General features: G+C 35.9%; 1 protein-coding gene across 1 annotated transcript; it reads left to right on the top strand.

Annotated features, from left to right (window-relative positions):
* Positions 1 to 4,505: 4,505 nt before the first annotated feature.
* Positions 4,506 to 7,422, top strand: LOC131037348 (transcription factor MYB17). Its single transcript, XM_057969461.2, has 3 exons — positions 4,506 to 4,638; positions 5,978 to 6,107; positions 6,391 to 7,422. Exons 1-3 carry the CDS (start codon positions 4,506 to 4,508, stop codon positions 7,331 to 7,333), a joined length of 1,206 nt encoding a protein of 401 aa, XP_057825444.1. The 3' UTR covers positions 7,334 to 7,422.
* Positions 7,423 to 20,004: the final 12,582 nt, after the last annotated feature.

Genomic DNA, 20,004 nt, shown 5'->3' with positions numbered 1-20,004 from the left:
GTTGTTGATTGTAAGGTTAATACTATACTATGTCACCGAGCAAAGAACCTAGTCGGTAAACCCTAAGGTTATCGATATCGATTAATGAAGGCAAAATGTCTACCGAGTAAAGTTTAGTATTTCCCGAGTTGCAACCGAGTTATGACAGTGCGCATTGGATGGATAAAAGCATTATTTAATGAAGGACAATGATTAGCTGGAGATGTATAAATGATTGGTATGTCATGCATGAAGTTTGTTAAGGATCTATGGCAAAGGAAAATCGGTAGGAAGATCTACAGCACAGATTGAACTGCAATAACCTTGTGCAAGTTCCAAGAAAGGAATGCAAGTCCCGAGGCAAGGTAAAACATTTTCAAATCGAAAGGATACATTGAACCTAGTCAAGTTTGAAGATCTAATGGCTAAGATTGATCATGGGAAATGTGATCAAGGAGATTGAGTGGTTAGCAATTGTTTATAAATAAGGAATTGTTGATAAACAATGAATGCGGGCAAGTGTATGCACAAGGGATGCTACATAGTGATTACCGAGCACAGAAGCTTGAAGACCTGTTTGAATAACGGAGTAGAGAGCCCAGCAAAGGGACAAGATAAGTCCTATGACTAGATTGTTTTGAGAAAATAAGAATTTGCTTTAGCATTTTAGATGTGAAGTTGCAGATAGATTTTTATTACTGTTATTTTTTAAGTGACAGAAAATCTCTTAACTGAGTGGACTTAACAGTCTTATTTGTAAACCCTCTAGAAAGGTAACATTCTAGTTGAGTGTTTGAAATCCTTTAACAAGGTCACTTCTAACAAAGTGAAGATCCTAACAGATCTGAGGAAAATCCCTTAACTGGGTCACATCTAGCAATATGTTTGTAATCTTTAACAGGATTTGCTTTTAACCAAGAATACTCTAGAAGAGTATATTTCTTAGTGGGTCCGAATTCCCACAGTGGTTTTTCCCTATTTGGGTTTCCACGTTAAATCTGTTGTTATGAGTGTTATGATGATTATGTGTTTATGAGTTTGCATGTTTAGCAGTTTTGGTTATATTGCTGAAGTATAAGTTACCAAGGTTGAATCTATTGATTTTATGGAAGATTAAGCTTGTATGATTCACACCCCCCCCCCCCCCTCTCTCAGCTTGTTAGCTATTGGCATCTATACTTTACATTAAGTATCAGAACTATCAGATACCTCATCAATATGGTTTTTTCCAAGGTGTCCCAAAAAGGCCCAAAAAAATGTGAGACTGATACTTGTGTGTTGATGTGGCATAACATGATTCATTTCTTTTTAGTGCTTAGGGGGGGCATTTTATTCAATTATGGGTAGTCATCATCACAATAACAACTTTAAAGTCATAACTATTTGTCCCATGTTATAAAAAATATTAGGCATTAAATCAACAAAAATGGGCACTAAATCAACAAATGCTATCACAACCATTGGAACGTGGTCAACTATTGGGTCTTTTACCCTATTAATATTTTCCAATAATTATGCTAAATCTAATTTTAAATTAAATTTTACCTTTTCTGATATTAAAGGAATATGTATTCTTTATTATTTAATTTCACTTGTCTATAAATTGATTTTATAGGAATGAGTAACTAAAATATATAGTTTCCAATTCAATTATATTTGACTAATTATATTATAATAGAAATAAATTACTTTTAATAAATATTAATTATATTTATTCTAATTATCTCTCTTAATTGTTGATACATGATTTTTGCTTCATAGTGAAGGTTAGATGCCTACAAACTTCATGAACTACACTTAGTTACAATAGTGAAGGTTAGATGCTTACAACCTTCATGAACTACACTTAGTTACACTTTACTCTATTAGAGTATTCTTGAAAATATCACAAACTCAACATACCATAGTAGAATTTGGCTAGGTAACAATGATATAATTTCAAGTAATTAAACTATACATGCACACATTCAACAAACCAACAAATAATATATTAAATTTTAAAAAAATTACACTCAATATCTATCATCTAGATATCTAAATATGTTATACAATAATTTGAAACATTTAAATATTCATTGAAACAATGATAATATTAATGTATCAAAAATATCACTAATAGAAAATAACTAATAAGTAATTTTTCAAGGCCACATAATGAAATGTGAAGGGACATCAACATCCTTTTCGTTGAGGTTTTCAAAAAGTCCCAAAAAAAAAAGTGAGACCAATACTTGCATGATAAGACATGTTTCATTGGTGCACTAATGTGACATCACATGATTTGTTATTTTTACATCTAAGGAATATATTTCATTCAATTGTGGATATCCATCATCAACACTAACAACTTTAAAGTCACAACTATTGATGACATATTGTTAAAAATATTACTTGCATTAAATCAACAAGTGCTATAACAACTATTAGAACATGCTCAACTACTAGGTCTTTTCCCCTAAATGTATTCTCTCAAAGTCTAAATTTGTAATTTTGATCTTGCTTGATACATTCATATTCCACCTCTTGATCACATATGTACTTATAGAGTCATATTTGACCTCTTAATTATATATTATTTTATAGAATCATATTTTTACTCTTCTGTCAATAAAAATATATATTATAAAGTTTTTGAGAATACAAATAACATAGACATGTATTACTTGGCAGAGTCACATTTGATCTCTTGATCATATATATATTACCTGATAGAACCATATTTTATTCTTTTGTCAATAAAAAGAAATTGTATTGAGAAGTGTTTAAGAGTGTAAAAGTAATCCAGATAATATTTTAGTGAGGAATTGGTGTTATTTAGGTATCCAGTGGTTAATCTCCATACAAAATCAAAATGGCACTGTAAAAAAACTTTCAGATCTATAAAACACATTGCTTTTTTGTCCATTTTTTTGTGATTTTATAGCAATGGATAGGGGAGAGGGGCCAGTAGTTGTAAAGGGTTCAATAGTCGGTATAGCAATTGTTCTTATAATATCCAATCTTGCCACATATTTATACTGTATACTATAAATAAATAATCCACATGTAAATAAAAAAAATACCAAATGTTGGTCAAAATGGACCAATACTTGAACACAAGGTAACCTATAAATGTTATATAAAAAAGACATAAATACATTCATTAACAAGTGAAATAAAGAATTGTTTGTTTCAAATAAAATATCATAGCTATCCACTATAAGTGTCTCATTTATAAAATAAGATGCTCACTAAAACAAGTATTATTATCATATTCTAAAAATATTGCTATTGGGGTAGCTATGTATATGCATTGGAGTATTTCATATTAATAATTTGTCTTATCACAAATATAAAAGGTGAACATAATAAATACCATGTTTTTTTCCATGAAATGTGAAGGATTTTCCAAAGATTTTAGTTTTCAACATTTGGTCCCTTTACGTTCAATATAAGTTGTATTTTATATAATAATATGTTTTTTTTATAACAACAAATATTTTTTTGTGTTCGACTATTGGTCCTTTGGTGTTGGATATAAAAGTTAGAGATAACACACATTTATGATTGCTAATAGGCATTTGGTCCATTTAAGTTGCATATAAGTAATATTTTACATAAAAATACAATATTGTTTTAATTACAAATAATAGTTTTTTATTCAACTACTAGGGATTTTTAGATTAAGTTTTGGTCAAGTCTTTAAAAATTCATTTTTTGGACACTTCATTTTACTCTCCATAAGAAAAGCAATGTTTACTCCTACGTAATAAGCTAATCCTTTAGGCATAGCATTAGTTAAGAGAGTACAAACAACTCTCCTCCTATTTTGTAATTTGCTCATTTATATACCGAAAACAATCTTTAACATCTAAGTAAGCACTAAAAATTATAAGGCAAATCAAAGCCTCATAACGCGTTATTTTGACGAGTTGCATGATGAGTTACGTCTTCAAACCTTAGTTGTAGATAGTTAAGTGTCCATTTTACATTTCTAAAAAAAACGGAGATCTTACGATATTTTATGTGACGGCTACATTACATTAGCCCTAACGACTCAAGATTTAGCTACTGAAAATTTCGCAAAAAATCTGTTATGTTTTGTACATTTTAGAAACTGTACAGAATACTGTCTTGTGTAGAGATTAACCAAATCCAATGTAATTACATTCTTATTTGGTGGGGCCTACGTTGCACGTGAAATATTAAACGTGAGGTACATTAACAAAGAAACTATAGGTTTCAATCATTCCGGACAGAAATTCAAAGGTGAGGTACATTCAACGTTTTCGCATTCGATCTTTTGATTCACAAATATGGAACTCTGCTTGCACGATGAGAAATTTTATCATGAATACGATGTACTCGTAACAGTTAATATTATTGGCCCACTCCAACCTGTTGAAGAGGAAAACCTCAGTCAAGCGGTGTTGATTAATATATATGGAGCTACCTACCTTCTTAGTTGTAACATGAAGCTGAGTTTTCCCTTGGAAGAAATCTGCCTTTCTCTAATTTAGTTATTCTGCTGCTGCAAGAAAGAAATAATGGGTAGAGCTCCTTGCTGTGAGAAAACGGGCCTGAAAAAGGGACCCTGGACACCCGAAGAAGATAAAGTTCTTCTGGAATATATTCAGAAAAATGGCCATGGATGCTGGCGTTCTCTTCCCAGACAGACTGGTCTGTACATCTAATTTTGCTTTCATTTCATTTCATTTCGAGTTATAAATAAGAAAATCATTTGCATCTGATATCTTCTCATTGGGTAAAGAATTGTATGCACATTTTGTTTATCGTGTAAGGAGCTTCACAATTTAAATCTTCTCTAGGAATTACATGCATCTCATATATGACGTCATTTGCATCGAAAGAATATTGAGATGAATATTCATTTGGGCAACGGTGTATATATCTGGATCTTGATTATTATTTAAGAAATTCAAGAGTTACATCTGAGTTTTGTAGATAACGACTTGTTTGTGGAGTGTATGATTTGGAGAAATAGTGGCATTGATACTAAATTGGGGAATGAAGTCTGTATAGACGTATTAGATTTTTTTATCTTTAAAAATATAAGAACCTCACAATTTCTTTTTATTCTCAAGCTGGCATAAGGATCTGGGCTTCTTCATTAATGAAGTGGCTGATTAAAAGACTAAAATATATATTGCTTTGACATAGTTTGTAGATAGTATAAAACATGATATGTTGCATTCGAATATATGGGTATATGATATGAATATATGGAAATATTATATTTATGTTGTGAGTTTACTGTAAGATTGAGGATTTGTTCTATAGAGATTTTAGAATTGATTTTCAAATGAGTAGATTGATTTTAGAATTAGTTTGATATCTGATTTTCTTTGGCTGTTTATGTAACTAGAGAATGAATTTCGAGTTGGCATAAGTTTTCTGTAGTTCGATGTACATTAAAAACTTGTAATTTAGATTATATGTATACGTCTTCTTCCTTTATGTATACGTCTTCTTCCTTGTTCTGTAATTCTCCCCCCTCCTGCTCTTTTTAAGACTCTGAATGGCAATCTTTCATCTACTTCTTCCTAATAACGAATCACTCAGTATGATCTGGATTGAAAAATATACACAACAAATCCAAAAACAATCTACAGTGTAATACACAGGCATTTAGCATTTGAGCTTAGGAGCACATGTTGTTTACAGTGTAATACACAGGCATTTAGCATTTGAGCTTAGGAGCACATGTTGTTTACAGTGTAATACACAGGCATTTAGTTGATTTATTGTTGAAAGGTTTCTTTGTACGTAAGAAATGAGATTGGACCGTGTAACATACTCTCTGAAAGAAACTTTGAATCATAATTAAATAACGAATAATTTGACAGGCTGGGTCAACATTCAAACTTAGGCCGTACAATTATTTGGCATATATTTGATTAGCTCAATTTAAGACTTGATGTACCCTGTACGTCCAAGAGGAAGGTGATTTGATGTTTCATGTAACTTATAAGTTTGCACGTTATGAATTTATGCACAGGGCTTCTTAGGTGTGGAAAGAGTTGCCGCCTACGTTGGACTAATTATCTCAGACCTGATATCAAGCGAGGCCGATTTCAACCAGAAGAAGAAAGAACTATTCTTCAGCTGCATGCAATTCTAGGCAACAGGTAGTTAAAAACATTGATAAACCATTAATTTAGCTTCTTCAAATCATTTGACCAACTAAAAGATACTGTTTTTATCTTGGGTAATTACTGTACTAAAAGGTGTTATTGCTAGTTTTGGCTACGAGTAATAACTGTAGTAAAAATATTTTGTCAGTTTGAGCTATTGAAGTGGTATTACATTTAAATGTGTAACTATTTCGTTTAGAAGTGTTATTACTTTTGACTAGAAGTATTGTGTTGAACAAGGTCGGGTTGCTAATTTTATTATAGTGACTTCGTGCAGGTGGTCCACAATAGCTTCCCAGCTACCAGGGAGAACAGATAACGAGATCAAGAACTTCTGGAATACCCAGTTGAAGAAAAAGTTGTTGGGAATGGGACTGGATCCTTCCACGCATGCACCCAAATCTGAGATACCCAGCGCAAATGTGTCACAGGGATCTCAGTCCACGGCTCTCCTGAGGCACGTCTCACAGTGGGAGATTGCTAGGCTTGAAGCCGAAGCAAGGCTGTCTAGAGAATCAATCCTCTCATCCTCATCTTCCCCTTCTATCAATAAGTTGAGGGGGAATGATAATGTAGAGGCCAATTCCAATGTACCGACTGATATTTTCTTGAAGCTTTGGAACTCAGAATCAGGTAAGGCCTTCAGGAAGGAGACTAATATTAACAATAGCAATAGTGAGGATCCCCATGGACTAGATCATGATCTAGGGAATGCCTTTTCATGGACCGATGCAAGCCCCCACTTAACCTTAAGCCCAAGCCCAGTTTCATCTTTTCGCTCTGACTACAGCTCAGATCAGCTTATTAGTGATCACCCAAATGGAATTATTCACAAGGAAAGCAATTCAGCTGATTGGAATGGAATTGCCGAATCCCATGATCCTTCCTCTAACAATATTATGAGGGGCCAAACAGAAAGCAAGAAGCCCAGCACCCACGAGGACTCCTCTACCTCTGATGAATTACCCCATGAGCATGATGTTGTTCATAACCATGACATACAAGGCTTGACGGACCTGCTTCTGAGTTCCCCTAATAACGGTACTGCTAATAAGGCGAGTGACAATAACTCCAACATGAGCTGCATGATGGGAGAATTAAGCACGAATTCTCAGCTACAGTCAACATGGGGATGGCAAGAACTACGCCTAGATGAGGATAGCGATTACTGGAACAACGTACTTGGAGTTCATGCTCACACATCATTTGCAAAAACTTGATAATTTGGCACTTTGCTGTACAAAGGAAAATAATGAGTTTAACCACTTTTCATCTGTTTCTTTAGTATGCTTTAGATTTTAATTTATAGAGTGAGAAATGATTACTTTAAAGATTATGGGTAGAATTGAAATGAGAAGATATGTTAAAATAATTATCTTGATTTTTAAGGGTGCTTTCTTTACTGTCATAGTACGACATTGAATTTGAATTTTATTTGTTTTTGGACTTTTGACTTTCGTGTAAATAAGATATGATTCTCTGTAGTGGTTTCTTGTTTTGTATAGTGGTGTTCTTCACAATACTATATATTGCAATCTATTTTTAATTAAGTTTGGTGGTTGATATAATATTGTGATTAATAAAAACGAGATAGGTTCATACCGTTACATAACCACATAGCGACACCAAGAGCGCATGAGGGGTGCGTAACCAGCAAAAAAACCCACCAAAACATAGCAAAAACCCAGCAAGGTGATCCGAAAGCCAACAACTAAGTTAGAAAACTAGCAAAATAGGGAGATACCAAAACCCACAAAAAATAAAGAACAAGCACCCAATACAGACACAAAGAGATGGTCTACTACATGGGGGCACCCTTTTCCTGCCAATCCTGGCACAAACTTAACACTTTATCAGAAAAAGACACTTTTTTGCTTGATCCAATCCCAAAGCCAACGTGGAATCAGGGGTGGCTTTAACTAGAGACATCGTAGGGTCAGAACCTGTAGCTAGGGACTCCATGCATTTTCTTTTCTTCACCCTTTTTCTTTCCATATCAGCCTGGTTAGCCTGTATGGAGGCATTGTGAATATTGGCTGCATTCCTGCAAGAAAGGTTAACCTCCTCGATTTTCTTTTTGAGGGCCTCCTGCAATTTCTTGATCTCTTCTAGCTCAATTTTGGTCACTGTCATTTTGATCTTGGCGTCCATATCATCAATCTTCCCACCCAACTTATCCCATTACCCCATGAGGCCAACAAGGTCATTGGCATTTTTCCACACTTTGTCCTCGTCTAAATCATCCACCAAAGTGTTAGCCCTAGTTTCTACCTCTGTCGCCACCTCCAGCCAATTAATTTGTCTGATAGCCACATTCATCTACCCAAATAGCCACTTTAACAGGTCATCATGTCTTTGTACATCATCATGCAAGTCCTTCACAATTTTAGTAAGGACCGAAATAGAACTCGGGGGCTTGGTATTAGTAGAGGGGGGAGGGTTTATAGAGGAAAGATAATGCAGCCATGGTCTAGAGGGTCCTCAAGGAGAACAATCCAGATCATGCAGCAAGAGTAACACCACGGAAGCACCAACATAGAATAGAGAAAATGCAAGATTGGACATCCGCAATATCATGGATTCGTCATAAATTGGTCGGCAACATGTGGGCAAACATGCAGGCTTACAGGCCTAGTTACATAATGCATTCTAGATTACAAACCATCCGGACCTCCAAGAGGTGTTCTAATTACAAATCAAGAATCAATGTCCTCTTATCTTTTCCTATCCCCCCAAAGAATAAAATACAACAATATATATAGCATCCGGAACACATCTGGCTTGGCCACAGAAGATTACATTGTCCAAGAAAGGAAAATGAAATGTGTAAAATAGGTCGAACCCTAAGTGTGAAATTCTCCTCCGCCAAGGACAAGAATGAAGTGCGGCCCACCAAGGAAAGTCAACCAAGGACCTGGGAACATCATGTGTGGTGCCAATTAGATCTAAAAGTCAAGAAAATGCTCTGCAAGAGAAAAAATCTCCAACTAACTGATAAACTCAAACTGCTCTGGGGACCGAGAAAAGACAATGCGAAAGCGATAACTTGTCCAAAAAGGGTCCAAATGAACTGAAAATCTAGAACAAGGAACAAGAACAAGTCTGGAAGCCAAAAATCTGATCCGCAATAGAAAATGAACAACTAGTGGAGAATGTTGAAAGAACCATGTAAAAGCTATGACACAAAACTGAATAGGAACAAAACTGAAAACAAATATTTTTTTGGTTGATGCAAAATTGCTCATCGACCGGGGATGCTCCTACATCAGACACCCCAGGTAGAAAAAGATGTTCCATGAGAGGAAACTCATGAACATGGAAAAGGATTTGGAATATAGATCTCATGCTCATTCCTGATCCAAATGTCTTTTTTGTCTACAAATTTATTTCTCCTTACCTCTTCCTATACCTCGGCTAGATTCTCCAACTTCTCGTTCTCTTCTCCTCTCTTTCTTTGCTTCATACCTACACACTGTCTCTTACCACCACTCTCCTTCTTCTGTAAATCTAATTTATTTCTTCCACAAGAATCCACCATAACTCTAAATTTACCGCCATCTAGTACTACCTTGCTATCAAACCCATCAACAAGGTCCTTCTCCAAATCTATGGCATCCTCTGCATCTAGCTTCTCAGTACAGCAACTCTTCACTAGACTCAAATTCTTTACTTCCTTCTCCTTCTCCTTCAAAGAAGCCAAAGTATTAAACTTTTGCTCATCCTTCTCAATAGTGATCTGGTTTCTTCTACAATCATAGATAGCTCCTCTATCAAATTGCCAAGGTCTACCTAGTAAAACATGACAAGCACTCATAGACACGACATCACACAAGACTTAATCTTTGTACTTGGTCCAATATTAAAATTCACCCAGCATTGCTCTCTCACCTCTTCCGTGTGATCATCTTTCAACCAACTCACCTTATAAGGACAAGGATGCTCAAGCCTCTTCAAACCAAGCTTCTCTATCATCTCCTCACATACAAGATTATTAGTACTTACACTATCCATAATAACCTTACAACACTTACCTCCTGATTTGCATACAATCCGGAAAAGATTCTTCCTTTGTGTAGGTTTGGTCTCCTTTCTTCTCTACTCCACCAAGACTCTTCTAAACATAAGAAATTCTCATTTCTCTGGCTCTATCACACTCTCATTTGTAGCTCCAGTTTCCTAGTCCTCACGTGCCATGAAATTCCTTGTCATTCCTTTCTTAGTAGTTCCCTGAGAACATTCATAAGATCTATGTCCACTTTCTCCACCCTTGAAAGATTTACCCAAGAATTCCCTACTTCTACTACCATTTCTTTTAATTTGTGTCTTCTGATCTGGTTCTTTACTCCATTTAAATTTTGATTCTTATTCAGTAGTCTGCTTCTCCATGCTGCCAATCATCTGCCCTCTATTCACTGCACATCTCTCTCTTCCCCTAGGGTTATTTTGTTGTCTTCTTTTCACTATACCTTCTGCCTTCAGAGTATATTGGTAAGCCTCCTCAACTATAGAAATATTTAGCATACTCATCTTATCATGAATGTTAAATCCAAGTCCATTTATGTATCGAGCCACCTTCTCCCTATCCATCTCCCAATGTCCAGATCTGATCATCTTGTATAATTCATCAGTATACTCTTTCACACCCATGTCCTTGTTGGCATTTGCATGAAGATTGCATTAATGAACTATTGTATTGTCATTGATGTCAATTATAACCAGTAATGATGTAATAATGTTTGTTTTGTAACCGGTAGGTGAGCTAGTGAAGGAAACCGGTATTACTTGGGAAGCAGTGATATCAACTAGTAACCCTACCCGTTGATGTGTCAAACCCTAACCGATGGAGCTTGGTGAATCAGTTGTATTGACTTATGATCAAATGGTGAACGATAATGATTATGCATGTTGTATGTGATGAGTTTCAAATGGTTTTTGCCACGTAGAGATAACGGTTTTATCTTGGGAGTGAGTGAGTGCATTGCATGAAGAGGAAACCGTGTGATGAGTTACAGGATTCAATGAAGTGGTGATCAAGGAGCGATCGAGGTTGTCTTGAACAATGTGCAATGATTGCTATGTAATCTAATGGTCATACTTGAGCCGATTTGTTTGTAATCTCTATGAGGTCTTAGGTTTGTGATGTGTTACCGACCTATTGTTTTGCTTATAAGGTCAATGAGTTGTTTTGTTGTAGTGTTGGCAATTCTGGTTAAGTGTCAATGTGATTGGTTGCCAAACCAGAAGGTGTATCTGAAGTATGTGTGAAGGCAGATAGGAGCATGAAAAGGATCTGATCAAGCAGAGTAGTGCTATTTACTATATCAGCAAACCCATGTTGTTCTCTAACAATTACAACATTCAAATCCTTTAACCGGGTAAGATTTAACAGGCTTAGTGTTATCTAAATCCTCTAACTAGGTGATCCATTATCTTGGATTTCAAATCCTTTACTGAGGTTACTCCTAACATGGTATTTCTTCTAACAAGGCATTATAGTCAATCTCTTAACCGGGTAGTCCCTAACAGGATCTGTTCTTAACAGGACTTTTTGTAAAAGCTTTAACAAGCTTGGCTCCTAACAGGGCGAACTTCAGAAGAGTTCATCATACTTGTGGGTATTCATCCCCACTGTGGTTTTTCCCATTTGGGTTTCCACGTCAAAAATCATTATGTCAAGTGGGGAATGGTTTTTGTGGTTATGTTTGATATGGTTAATTTGCTTAACTGTTAAATCCACTTAGATATGATAAGATGACCGACATTAATCTAAAATGTTCTTTTACTATTGTTAGTAAAGTATTTTGATGTTTTGGTTAAATGGTTTGGAAGTTTTAGATCTGTTATACTATTATTTTGATATGGCAGTCAAACCAGTAAACTGTCAATGCTATTGAAGTTTGTAGTTCAGTGTTTGAACCAGTTAGTTCAGAGATTGAGTTGAGAGATTATTTTTGAGATTGGTGAATATATAGTCAGATTTCTATCTACTGATTCACACCCCCGCCCCCTCTCAGTAGTTGTTTGGATCCTTATTGATTCATCATACCATCAATTGGTATCAGAGCTTTTCAAGTCCTCTAGTGTCTAAGCCTAACAGCTTGAGGTAAAGATCTAGAAGAACATGATGAAGAAATAAGGTCTGAAGTTTAATAGGGAAAACTATAGAATATGGAGTGATAGGATGAAAATCTATATCAAGAGTCTAGGAAGTCAATATTGGGAACATGTTATTATACAATATATTGCACCTAGTGGGACTATGTCTGATGATCAAAAGAAAGAGAAACAAGAGAATAATCAAGCATTGGAGGCAATTATCAGTTCTTTGTTTGATTCAAAGTATGTTGATGTCCATGGTCTAGAGACTACTTATGATGTGTGGAATAAACTTGAGTAAATCTATCGCGGTGATGAGCATGTGAAGATTGTCAAGGAAGAGAGTTTGAGAGGTAAATTTGATGACATGTGGATGGTTGAAGGTGAGAATATTCAACAGTATGGTCAGAGGATCAAGGAGATAGTCAGTTAGATCAAGAGTGTTGGTGGTAAAGTGGAAGATGCCACAATGGTTAGTAAGGTGTTGAGAACCCTTCTATCGGTCTATGCTATCCAAGTTGCAGCCATTCAAGAGCTAAAGTCTATTGATAAAAAAAGGTAACTCTTGACTCCATCATTGGTAAACTTATTGCATTTGAGTTAAATGGTAATGATGGTAGTGCTTGGAAATCTGAATATGCATTTAGATCTTCAGTTTCTAACCCACCTTTCAGGAAAAGTAGAGATGTTAGTTGCAGTTATGAGTCTAGATCCAGCAGAGAAGCTGATGATGAAGACAGTTTGATTGAGATTGAAAGCATTGTTGGCCAAGTGGTTACCCAGAGGTACTAGTAAGCACAGAGGTAAATTACCTTTGAAGTGTTTTGCATGTAACAAGATTGGACATATTGCAGCCAATTGTCCTAATGGTGACAATGAGCATAAGCCTGAGAAGTACAAGAAGCACAAAGGTAAAGGCGAAACAGATTGCCTCATTGCACTTGATGGTTGTATCACCGATGAGGAATCTAAGGGAGATGTTAATGAAGACATTGTCTTTGTTGCCATTAAAGAGGAGACATCTGATCAGAAGGCATTAGTTTCTTGCATGGATAGTTTTGATGATTGGATCATAAACAGTGGTTGTTCACACCACATGATCGGTGACCGGAGTAAATTTCTTACTTTGAAGGAGTTTGATGGAGGAGTTGTGAGATTTGGAAATGACTCACCCTGCATGGTAAAAGGAAAGGGAACCATTTCTCTTAATGGAAAGAGCAGTGATGATGATGTCTACTAGGTTGAAGGATTCAAGCACAATCTTTTGAGTGTAGCTCAACTGAATGACAAAGGTTATCCATTGGAATTTAAGAATGGAATGTGCAAAATCTATGGGAGAAAAGGTGAATTGATTGCAACCGGCAAGCAAACAAAAGGTAACCTATTTCACCTAAATCCTAAAGTCAACAACTGTATAATTGCTAGAGTAGATGATAGTTGGCTTTGGCATAGTAGATTTTGTCATATAAATTCTGATAACATTGTCAAAGTTAGTAAGTCCAAGTCAGTAAGAGGTTTGCCTCAGTTGGATAAACTGGTGAATGCTCTATGTAAGGAATGTCAGTTAGGAAAGATGACATCCTCAGCTTGTAAGAGAAAATCTTTCTCAATAGAACATTTGTTAGATTTGGTTCATACTGATCTCTGTGGAGCAATAAGGACTAAAAGTATTCAAGGTGATAAATATTTTATGATCTTTACTGATGATTTCTCAAGAATGATGTGGGTCACATTCTTGAAGGACAAAATAGAAGCCTTTAGTAAGTTTAAGGAATTCAGGGCCTTAGCTGAAAAGGAAAGTGGTAAGAAGATAAAGTGTTTGAGGACTAATCAAGGAGGTGAACTTACTTCAGAGGAATTAACTAGATATTATGAAGACAATGGAATTAAGAGGTATCTTTCTGCACCTAGGACACCACAGTAGAATGGTATTGCAGAGAGGAACAATCGGTTAGTTGTTGAAGCTGCTAGAACGATGTTAATACAAGGAGGTGTAGCAAAACATTTCTGGAGAGAAGTTGTCAGCAAAGTTGTCTACACTATGAACCGGATATTAGTAAAGAGAGATAAGGATAAAACTCCTTATGAATACTAGTATGGTAAATCACCTAATGTCAGTTATTTTAAGATTTTTGGTAGTAAATATTTTATCAAGAGAGGTGACTATGTTGGTAAGTTTGATGCTAAGAACTTGATGAAGGTATATTTATTGGTTACTCCACCAAGAGTAAGGCCTACAATGTTATAATAACCGAACAAAGAGAATCATTGAAAGTGTTGATGTCCGAGTGGATGAGTATCCTAAAGTTTCAGGAGAAACCAGTGAGGAGAAGAAGGAAGATGAACCTTACATTCTAATTTTGGAACCAGAACCGGTGAAGCCAAAAGTTGGTGAAGTGAATGTTGTAGTACCAGTTCAACTGGAATAGGTAGTTTCTATAGAAGAAGATGATGATAGTGAGGAAGAACAACCTAAAGATAATGATCATGTTATTCCAAGGTATGTGAGACTCAATCATAATCCTGACCAGATTATTGGAGATAAAGATGTTGGAGTGTTGACCAGAAGAAGAATTAGAGAGAATTCTTGCATGATCTCCACTATTGAGCCTAGAACTGCTAAGGAAGCATTTGGAGATGATCACTATATCAAAGCTATGGAAGAGGAGCTTAACCAAATTGAGAAGAATAATGTGTGGACGCTAGTACCCAGACCAGTGAATAAAAATGTAATAGGTACTAAATGGGTATTCAGGAATAAACTGAATGAAGATGGAGTAGTAGTCACAAAAAAGCTAGATTGGTATGCAAAGGTTATGCATGGGAAGAAGGAGAAGACTATGGCGAGACATTTGCACCAATTTCTAGATTGGAAGGTGTTAGGACTCTACTTGCATTTTCATAATATAGGGGATTCAAATTATATCAGATGGATGTGAATTCAGCATTTCTAAATGGAATACTGGAAGAGGAAGTATACAATGAACAACCAGATGGTTATGCTTTGACTAATGCAAAGGATATGGTGTATAAACTGCACAAGGCACTATATGGTTTGAAGCAAGCACAAAGAGCATGGTATGAAAGACTACATTCACACTTGATGAAACTAGTTTTTTTAGAGAACCAGTGAAGACAACAATATATATCTCAAGACTAAAGGAGATAAGATACTGGTTAGTGAAGTGTTTGTGGATGATATCATTTTTGGAGGCAATGATGACATGAGTGATGACTTTGCAAATGAGATGAAAAGTGAAATTGAAATGTCTCTGGTAGGAGAGATAAGATTCTTCATAGGTTTACAAATTTAGCAGATGAAGAGTGGTATTTTTATCACACAGTCCAAATATGTGAAAGAGGTATTGAAAACATTTGGAATGAGTGACTGTAAACTAGTTGGGACACCAATGGTTACAAGTTGTAAACTGTCTAAGGAGGATGATGTTGCATTTGTTGATGAAAAGGAGTACAGGTCAATGATAGGGAAACTACATTATGTTGTTCACAGCAAACCGGATATTGCTCATGCAGTTGCATTAGTTGCCAGATTTCAGAAGAACCCAAAGGAAACACACATGATTGCAACTAAAAGGATATTCAGATATTTGAAACATACTATTGATTATGGATTATGGTATCCATATGTAAGTAACTTTGATTTTAAGGTTTATATAGATGCAGACTGGGCAGGAAATGTTGATGACAGGAAGAGCACAACCAGTGGTGTATTCTTTCTTGGTGGGAGACTTGTATCTTGGAGAAGCAAGAAGAAGAGTTGCATATCACAGTCCACTGCTAAAGCTGAATATGTTGCAGCTTATATGAATTGTACCCAGGCAATCTGGATGAAACACATTCTAGAAGGATTCAAGTTGAAGATTACATAACCAGTGAATATTTTATGTGATAATACCAATGCAATAAATATTTCAAAGACCCTGGTGTTGCATGATAGAACCAAGCATATTGAGTTGAAATAGCATTTCTTGAGGGAGAAAGTGTAGAGCAAAGATGTATTATTGGAGCATGTATCTACTAAGTTGAAACTAGCAGATATCTTTACTAAACCTCTACCTAAGACTACTTTTGAGTATCTTAGAAATCAGCTAGGGGTTGTGCCCCTACATGAAGTCAATTGAGTAGATGTAGATTACATCGGTCCCAGAGCTAATTGAAGAATCTTGAAGCAGGATTGGTGTAGAGTGGATTTATTCCACAGGGGGAGCATCAAGTTGCAGATTGTTGATGCAAAACAGTGAAGTATGACACTGCTAGTTTTACTTTCACTTTGGCATTGTTGTCAAAGAGGGAGAAAAAGTATATGATTATGGGAGAAGAACTGTATGATTGATACAGAGAAGAACTATAGTCAGTTACCAGCTGAAAACATGGTGAATTAGTTGAAGGAGAGTACATGGTAAAATGTAAACCAGGATTCCTATACCTATGTATGTGTATTACTTTCAATCATCACAATCAAGGGTATTGATATTTGTATTGCCATCAATGCCAAAAGGGAAGATTGTTGGCATTTGCATAAAGATTGCATTAATGAACTATTATGTTGTCATTGATGTCAATTATAACTGGTAATGATGTTGTAATAATGTTTGTTTTACAACTGTAGGTGAGCTAGTGAAGGAAATCGATATTACTTGGGAAGCAATGAGATCAACCGGTAACCCTACCTGTTGATGTGTCAAACCCTAACTGATGGAGCTTGGTGAATCAGTTGTATTGATTTATGATCAAATGGTGAATGGTAATTATTATGCCACGTATGCATTTTGTATGTGATAAGTTTCAAATGGTTTTTGGCACATAGAGATAACAGTTTTATCTTGGGAATGAGAGAGTGCATTGCATGAAGAGGAAACTGCGTGTTGAGTTACAGGATTCGATGAAGCAGTGATCAAGGAGTGGTCGAGGTTGTCTTGAACAATGTGTAATGATTTCTATGTAATCTAATGGTCATACTTGAACCGATTTGTTTGTAATCTCTATGAGATCTTAGGTTTGTGATGTGTTACCAACCTATTGTTTTTCTTATAAGGTCGACGAGTTGTTTTGTTGTAGTGTTGGCAATTTTGGTTAAGTGTTAGTGTGATTGGTTGCCGAACTAGAAGGTTTATATGCAGTATGTGTGAAGGTAGATAGGAGCATGAAAAGGATCTAATCAAGCGGAGTAGTTCTATTTACCAGATCAGCAAACCACTGTTGTTCTCTAACAATTACAACAGTCAAATCCCTTAATCGGGTAAGCTTTAACAAACTTAGTGCTATCTAAATCCTCTAACCAGGTGATCTATTAGCTTGTATTTAAAATCCTCTACTGAGGTTACTCCTAATAGGGTATTGCTTCTAACAGGGCATTATAGTCAATCCCTTAACCGGGTGGTCCCTAACAGGATCTGTTCTTAATAGGACTTTTTTAAAAGCTTTAACAGGCTTGGCTCCTAATAGGGCAAACTTCAGAAGAGTTCAGAATACTTGTGGGTATTCATCCCCACCATGATTTTTTCCATTTGGGTTTCCACGTCAAAAATCATTGTGTCAAGTGGTGAATGGTTTTTTTTGGTTATGTTTGATATGGTTAATTTGCTTAACTGTTAAATCCACTTAGATATGATAAGATGACCGGCATTAATCTGAAATGTACTTTTACCATTGTCAGTAAAGTATTTTGATGTTTTGGTTAAATGGTTTGGAAGTTTCAGATTTGTTATACTGTTATTTCGATATGCTAGTCAAACCGGTAAATTGTTAGTGTTATTGAAGTTTGTAGTTCAGTGTTTGAACTAGTTAGTTCAGAGATTGACTTGAGATATTGTTTTTGAGATTGGTGAATATATAGTCAGTTTAATATGTACTAATTCATCCCCCCTCTCATTAGTTATCTGGATCCTTACTGATTCATCATACCATCAGTCCCTCTGCTTCAAGTTCTGCAACTTCTTGAACAATTCCAACTCATGGTCTCCCAGAATGAATTTAGCCTTCAATCTTGCAACCATCTGCCTCCACTGGGTGATTTTTATCTCACTATTCTCCATTCTATCCCTTTGCACCTCTCTCCACCATAAAGAAGCATGCCCTTTCAACTTAGTTTGTGCTAACCTAACCCTCTGTAGATCTTTAATATATTCAAACTCAAAGTAGTCCTCCAACTCTCCAATCCAATCTATCAAGTCTTTCAGGTTCAATGTACATGAAATTTTAAAAACCTCAACTTTATGAATTTTACTCACTTGTGTCACCGCTCTAAGAAATCTATCTTCTCCCTCATTTGTCGTTCCTTCAACCTCTTCGACCTCTATCTCTTCCCCTACCTCTTCATACTCTTCCTCTGATTCTGGATTCCTCTGGAAACTAGCTAGTACATTTCAGATCTCATTCCTCATCTCATTTCTAAAATCCTCCATCATCTTCTCTACCCTTCTAGGGTTCATCCTTCTCTGTGGCATCTCCTCCCTTAATCTAGTGCAACTACCTTAGCTTGGTGGTCTGACTACAAATTTCCAATTTCCCCACAACCGGTGATCTATGTGAACATACTTGCAGCTTGCCTCAATTTAGTGATCTATTCACCCAAAGGAATGTCTCAAGGCTCTCAACCAGCTCCGATATCATCTAATGCAGCCATGGTCTGGAGGGTCCTCAAGAAGAACAATCCAGATCATGCAGCAAGAGTAACACCATGGAAGCACCAACATAGAATACATAAAATGCAAGATCAGACATCTGCAATATCATGGATTCATGATAAATTGGTCAGCAACATGCGGGCAAACATGTAGGTTTACAGGCCTAGTTACAGAATAGATTGCATATTACAATCCATCTGGACCTCCAAGAGGTGTTCTAATTACAAATCAAGAATCAATTTCCTCTTATCTTTTCATATCCCCCCAAAGAATCAAATACAAAAATATATATAGCATCTATAACACATGCGGGTTGGCCACAAAAGATTGCATTCTCCAAGACAGGAAAATGAAACATGTAAAATAGGTCGGACCCAAACTGTGAATATCTCTTTTGCCAAGGACAAGAATGAAGTGCGGACGACCAAGGAAATTCGATCAAGGACCTGGGAACATCGTGTGTGGTGCCATTTATATCTGCAAGTTAAGAAAATGCTCGGCAAGAGAAGAAATTTCCAACTAACTGATAAGCTCAAACTGCTCTGAGAACCGAGAAACAAACAATCGGGAAGTGATAACTTGCCAAAAAAAGGGTCCAAATGAGCTGAAAAATATAGAACAAGGAACAAGAGAAAGTCTGAAAGCAAAAATTTTGATCTACAATGGAAAATGAACAACTACCGAATAATGTTGAAAGAACCACAAAAGCTGTGACACGAAACTAGATAGGAACAAAACTGAAAACAAATTATATTTTTTTTGTTGATGCTATATTGCTCATCGACCGGGGATTCTCCTGTTGGAATCCAAGAACACTGAGAGGGGGGTGATGGTATGATGAAAGAACAAGGATCTAGTCAACTATTGAGAGGGGTGAATCAGTAGATAGAAAAACTGATAAAAGTTCACCAATCTCAAAATCAATCTCTCAAAGTAAACTTAGAACTATCAATGCAATATCTCTATCAAGATAAAAACTGTCAAACTAAACCGGTTGATTGTTACAACAAATAACAGTAAACACTTGTAACTTACAAACATCCAAATGATTTTATTGATATAAGTAAAACTTCATGTCATATTGATGTCAGTTATCATGACTTATCAAAGTGGAATAAGTAGTTAAGAAAATCAACCATAATAAAATA

This window comes from Cryptomeria japonica, chromosome 3 (assembly GCF_030272615.1).
Source record: "Cryptomeria japonica chromosome 3, Sugi_1.0, whole genome shotgun sequence".
NCBI lineage: Eukaryota > Viridiplantae > Streptophyta > Pinopsida > Cupressales > Cupressaceae > Cryptomeria > Cryptomeria japonica.
The sequence above is the reverse complement of the archived record's forward strand: the minus strand, read 5'-3'. Positions and strand labels throughout refer to the sequence as shown.